The sequence below is a fragment of the Cynoglossus semilaevis genome, chromosome 18 (genome assembly GCF_000523025.1).
Source record: "Cynoglossus semilaevis isolate Cse_v1.0 chromosome 18, Cse_v1.0, whole genome shotgun sequence".
NCBI classification, from domain to species: domain Eukaryota; kingdom Metazoa; phylum Chordata; class Actinopteri; order Pleuronectiformes; family Cynoglossidae; genus Cynoglossus; species Cynoglossus semilaevis.
This window is the reverse complement of record NC_024324.1, coordinates 1,072,964-1,079,311: the sequence shown is the minus strand read 5'-3', so window position 1 is coordinate 1,079,311 and position 6,348 is coordinate 1,072,964. Positions and strand designations below refer to the sequence as shown.

The 6,348-nt window shown below is 49.1% G+C and overlaps 1 protein-coding gene across 3 annotated transcripts in view; it reads left to right on the top strand.

Moving 5' to 3' along the window:
• pvrl2l (PVR cell adhesion molecule related 2 like) overlaps positions 1–6,348 on the top strand; it is a 123,527-nt gene that overhangs the window by 39,708 nt on the left and 77,471 nt on the right. For all 3 annotated transcript variants that reach the window (XM_008330978.3, XM_017041103.2, XM_017041106.2), the window contains 3 exons: positions 779–1,022; positions 4,658–4,951; positions 6,148–6,265. In XM_008330978.3, coding sequence (XP_008329200.1) covers positions 779–1,022; positions 4,658–4,951; positions 6,148–6,265 — 656 coding nt within the window. The remainder of the gene's footprint in view (positions 1–778; positions 1,023–4,657; positions 4,952–6,147; positions 6,266–6,348) is intronic.

The following is a 6,348-nucleotide window of genomic DNA, read 5'->3' as shown; positions in this document are numbered from 1 at the left end:
AGCCTCATAAAACACATCGATATCTTTCCTGTATCACAGAGAAGGAGCGCAGGGAGCCACGGACGGCCGTCGACGAGAGACCGATATCTTTCATTTCAGTTTCTGTTCCTGCCTCCAACACGTTCTCCTCACAGCGCACACTCAGAGCTGCGATAATTGAGTTTGACATTCTCACCTCAAATTGAAATTATCGGCAGAAGACAGATCCCCCCCCCGACTCCCCCGACTCCCCTCACTCCCCCCTTTGAGATTCCCCACCGCTGCTGTTATCTCTCGGTGCTTCGATGGGATCGTGTGATGAAATGTTTCTTTAAGTTTGACGTCGGTGTAGTACATAAACCTGTCACTAGGCTGTCCTTCCATGACTGTGTTTAATTGGCCTTGAAATTCCCTCGTTATAGTTCAGAGTTAGCTGAGGCTAAAGGCTAAAGAGACAGAAAGGAAATACTTCACACAGTCTTCATTTTCACTCAAAGGAAAAGAAAAGAGAAAAACGTTGGTCAGAACTAGCGGAAACGTCGCCAGATGTTGACAGCATCGGACGCTCAGTTAAAACGTACGCTAACACAGCATCGGCCTGTTATAAATAAATGGACAACCTGTAATTAGATTCTAAAGATTCTTCTTCTCCTGTAGTGATTTAGCTCAGATTTTATGTTGACGCTAGCAGTGCGATCCAAGTCTGAAAACTAAATTAGCACAGAGCAGCTAACACTTCACTCCAGAAACGTTAGCCTGAAGTAAAGGAAAAGCCGCTAACGTCGCTCTGTGTCCGCAGGTGTCGTGGATCTGGGAACCGTCCGATGGACAACGCGACAACATCGCCGTCTACCACCCCATATATGGACAGAGTTTCCCCAACGTGGCGTTCAAGGACCGGGTCGTTTTCCTGCACAACACCCTGGAGAACCCTTCCATTCGAATCTCTAACCTGAAAATGTCCGACGCCGGCCGCTACACCTGCGAGTACGCCACCTACCCGTCGGGGAATGAACAAGGGACGACGACTCTGGTCATGCTGGGTGAGTGTGAAAAAAAAAACACAACTGTTGAACCACGTCCTTCAGTGGTCAGATGGTCGGGGTTGCAGGTTTGAATCCTGCACTGGCTGCAGTGTGTTTCACAGACAAGCTCTGAAACCTGGACACATTGCATTGTGGGTACATGTCTGTTCTGAAGCTGCTAACAGGAAACAGTTAGCTGTTAGCAGCGACAGCTGGTGTTTTTCATTCACCCACCAGTCTGTTCTCCAACGTTCTCTCTCCACTCACTAAGAGGAGGAGGAGGAGTTCTCCAAAGAGGACAACCACGGGTTCTCCTCTTTTTTTTCTCTCTTTTTTCACATAATTACAGGAACAGGAAGCAGGTGGGGGGAGGCGTGGGGGGAGGCGTGGGGGGAGGCGTGGGGGGAGGCGTGGGGGGAGGCGTGGGGGGAGGCGTGGGGGGGGGGGGGTTCATTTTCACTTCACACCCAGCAGTGACTACAGTCGTCTCCTCCTCGTGTCACTCCGTGGATCCGTGTTCTTTCATCGTGACAGTAATTTCCCACAATTTTCCAGGAAAGACAAGTGGGGAAAATGGATGCGTTTAGGTGAAGCCACGCTGTAGTTAATGTGTCCCCCCCCCGCCTGGATGGGGGAGGTGTGGGGGGGGGAGTTCACAGATCGTCTCCACATCACTGAGGTGTTACAAACGTCCTCCTCTGTACGTCGGAGGAGAAATCATGATCAGTGGAGCTGCAGTGATCAAGTCTGGAAATCCTTCGGGGGGGAGGGGGGGGGTGTTAGCTGTGACAAACGTTAATTTATTCACGCCACTTCTTTAGTTTGACATTTGACTACGGTGGAAATGTAATTAAAATAAAAACATCGTTAGGTCTGGTAACGTTTTCCGTTCCTTGTCATTCAACTTTTCTGTCCTGGCTTTGGCTAACGTTAGCTCTGGCTAACATTAGCTCTGGCTAACATTAAGCTATCTGGCTAACATTAAGCTATCTGGCTATTTTTATTTAATCCCATCTCTTAAATCACGTTGTTGGTAAGTTTTAGCTAGCTTTAGCTACCGTTTAGCTTCATTTGTCCATCCTTTCTTTACATTTATCTAAATGCATCAAATCACAGCTTTTCTAGTTTAAATCTGAATAAAAGTGAAGTTCAGGATGACGTCGACCAGTCAATGTGGGCCACTTGACCGTCCCACAGGGGGAGTGGACCACACCTACGACACATGATCTTGACTCCTCTTCTGATTGGTCATCAAGTGTCAGTGTGGAGTTCAGCTTCTCAAAGCTGCCTGGAGATGATGGAGGTGGGAGGTGGGGGGGGAGACAGTTCTGTGGGAACAGCATTAACAGGATTAAAGTCCATGAAGACGTGTGTCTAATGAAGACAAGCCGCCGACTCTGGACGCTGCATTAAAGACGTGGTTCCACTTAAAGACGACGTCTCCGTCTCCGATCTGTGGCGTCTGTCACAGCCCGGCCTGGAGGATCAGGCTGCAGCTGCAGATTATTACAGATTAATCTGATTAATCTGATGGTTATGTTCTCAATTAACCAGTGATGTCATGACCACGGACGTCAGCCCAGCGTTTCAGGACGGAGACTTGGAGGAGGAGGAGGAGGAGGAGGAGCGGTGAAGAAATCAGGTGTGAAAAAGAACTTAGTTTCTGCATGAAGAAAAAGGTCAGAGCAGAACCATCAGGAATTCTCACGGGTCTCTGCGACGGTCCTCGCATCAGAACTTCACTTCTCAGAGTGAAACATCGTCCTCCTTCTTTTCTTTTTTTTTACTTTATTTGCTCATTTTAATCTGTTCTTGGCTGTAGGTCGACTGTTACTGACCTACAGTCTGTGGCAGGAGGTCAGTGACCTTTCAGCTGACCTGTAGGTTGTTCAGATTCAGACTCCTCTGTTGGAGGAAAAAAAAAAGGTAAATGTGCAGAACACCTCCTGGAGGCAGAGACCTGACACCCCCACACACACACACACCTCCCCCGTCTCCCCCCTCCTCCCACCATGGTTCTGTTCAGCCTCTCTGCACTTCACTGCTTCACGAAGGCTCCAAAATGGAATCATACGATCTCTGCAGCAGCAGCAGTGACATCAGCATCAGTGACATCAGCATCAGTGACATCAGCATCAGTGACAGGGGGGAAAAAAAACTCAGTACTGACGTAGAGTTCCAGCTTCAAACCTGGGCCAAAAGAAGAACTCCGATCTCTAGGTGATCTCTAGCTAAGTGTTAGCCATACTTTTGCTGGTACTGTTGGTACTGTAGTACAGTATGTGTGGTACTGTATGTAGTATCCTCCAGTAGGTGTGGCCTTCAGGTACTGTTCTTGGTCTACACGGGTCATTCCTGGTTCCTGGTACTGATTACATTATTGAGGACATATAACGTTTCCTGGTACTGAGCCCAGTTAATTCAATCGGTACCAGGAACCAAAGAATAATCATGTGTATTTCGTCTTCTCTGCTCCAGCCTCACAGGATCGGTTCTGCTAAAGGAACATTTTCACAGTGAAGTGCGTTTTAACGGTCAGGGAACAAACGGCGTGTGAAGGTAATTGTGGAGATTGAATTGAAACAGTTCACAGAGACGCTCTCTTTATTGTCCCCCACAAAAGTACCAGCGCCGTGTTCCTCAGATTAAAAACCACGGCGTCGTCTGCAAACTCATCAAAATCCAATTGACACTGCAGTCCAATCTGAGCCTGACTCTCTGGGTTCACAAAACAAACGCACCCTCATGCAGCTAACAGTACTGGGGACCATTAAGGTCCTTCACTTCTGCTCTCCCCCGTGGTCTCCCCCGTGGTCTCCCCCGTGGTCTCCGCCATGATCATAAAAACAAAGTCTACATTTTTTAAAATTTTGCTAATGTTGTCTAGCGACTGTTTTATGCTAATGATGCTAGTGACAGCGGCTAAATGTTAGCCATGATAAAAAGCTTTGAGTCCAGATTTAAATAAACGACTTCATGGTTAACGTAGACCTGTGCCCCGTGGTCTGGTCTGGTCTGGTCTGGTCTGGACCGTGGTCCCCGGAGAGTTCCAGGACCGTTAAGTATCGACCGCCGCTCCTCTGGAGTCGAACCTGGTGTAGAACGTGACACATTTATCGCTTCCCCCAGAGCAAACTATTGATCTGTGAATTGATTGGTCCGTCAAACTGCAGCGCTTTACCGCTCCGACGCCTCCTAATGGACACATTGAAACAGTTCCAGTTCTCCTGGTTCTTTAATGAAAGATTCAGCACCAGTCTTTGTCTTTATGGACCTGGGTCCACAGGGATGTGAACCAGTGACCGTGTGCGGGTTCACTGGTCTGTAGCTTTGGAAGCTAACAGCTAACAGCTAACATTAAGAGAACTTTAGTCTCCAGTGATCCACTGGAACTCTCTGAACTGTCTGTAAAGTTCTGCAGCTCACACTCTGGTACTTTCTCTGGTACCCGGGGATCTGACGGTACTTTTCTCTCTGCTCTGACATTGTGATGTTTGGCATCGCGCCAGTGGGCGTCGCCTTCGCTGACATTCATTACAGTCCCAGTAGGAGGCGACGGTGCACACACACAGTACAACAGCCTTATTAACCCCCCCTGCCCCCCCCCCCACGTCAGGATTCTAACCCTCCTCCTTCTGTCTGTTCTCCCGCAGCTAAACCCAAGAACTCGGCCCGGGTGGTCACGGTCCAGGCCGGCACCAAGTCGGTGGTGGTGGCCCAGTGCGAGGCGGTGGATGGTAAACCCGCCGCCACCATCAAGTGGCAGACGTCGCTGGGCGGGAACCATTCCACCAGCACCACCAGCGGACCGGACGGCACGGTGACGGTGCGCAGCGAGTACCGACTGGTTCCCACGCCCACGGACAACGGCAGGGAGCTGATGTGCATGGTGGAGCAGCGGACGCAGGAGCGGCCGTGGGTCTACCCCGTCACGCTGTCCGTGGAGTGTAGGTGTTCCATCCAAGAACTTTCCAGGACTGTTTGATTTTTTTTTTCCAGGATTCCTTACCATGAGTCAGACTCAGTCATCAGCTCTGAATGAGTTGTTGTTCACTAACTAGCTACTTCGCTAACTAGCTAGTTCCCTAACTAGCTGTCTTTAGGAAATATTAGCTTGTTGCTACATTTTTCCAAGGTTCAAAGGTCATTGTGGTTTTTGTAAAAACAACTTTTTCCAAATTTATTTTTCTGAAAGAATTTTCCAAACCTTTTTATTTTTAGCAAATTTAATAAATTAAACATTTTTACAAAATTTGTTTGGACTTGACCTGGTTCAGAGCTAATGTTTTCTGACAGAGTGTTTTTGTTTCTCGAAATAATTTTGAATTTTTATTCTGGTTGGTCTTTGATCTTTCAGAGTTTTTATTTTTCTGTTTTTGATCGTCGTTGTCGTCAGGTCGGTTTCTTTGTCTCTCGTCGTGTTACACATCAACTCCAGGAACACACTCGGAGGCCGGGGGGGGGGCGAGGGGGGGTTCCTTAGATCAGCAGTGTCTTCATGGCCCTGTAGGGAGCGGTGGTGCGAGGAGCCTCGGCCAATCACGTCCCTCCTAACCTCAGCCTCACCTCCGAGGGTCATTTCTCACCGTTATGTGTCGTGAATTCAAATAATGATGCAAATAATTCTGCCAACCACAGCCAAGAGTGCTGAACGGTCCGGCTGCGCCCCCCGGTGGCCTTTACTTCAGCCCCGCCTCCACGGACACTGTGACACAAATCTTTTGAGTGGAGCTGGAGTTTGATCGACCGAGTTCCTGTTTGATCATCAGTCACAACTTTTTACTGCTTCAGTAAAACTGTTTACTGTGGGGGGTTTGTGTGTCTCCACACAAACACTGTCTTTCCTCTAATCCCGTTGATTCCATTCTAATTTCACTGGGATTAAATTATTACTCAGGTTCAGTTTGACTTTACGGAGAGTTAGGCACCGACTCAGGGGGGAGGGGGGGCGGGGGGGGACACACATACGTACGTGTTCTGATCAGAGCCATGCCCAGTTAACGTGCTAAGTCAAAATGAATTTAGCTTAGCATGTTAGCCTTACAGCCAGAAGGTCACAGGTTCGAGTGCCGACTCTAAACGATAAACGATGTTCTGGGTTGGTACTGATCTCTCTCTCTCTCTCTCTCTGTCTCTCTCTCAGACCCCCCCTCCGTGTCCATAGAGGGCTACGACCACAACTGGTACGTGGGCCGCTCCGACGCCGTGCTCACGTGTCTGGCCAACGCCAACCCACCGCCCACCACCGTCACCTGGACCGCGTAGGTCTCAGTCTGTCACCGACCAGCTGGGAGTGTGTGTGTGTGTGTGTGTGTGTGTGTGTGTGTGTGTGTGTGTGTCTCTG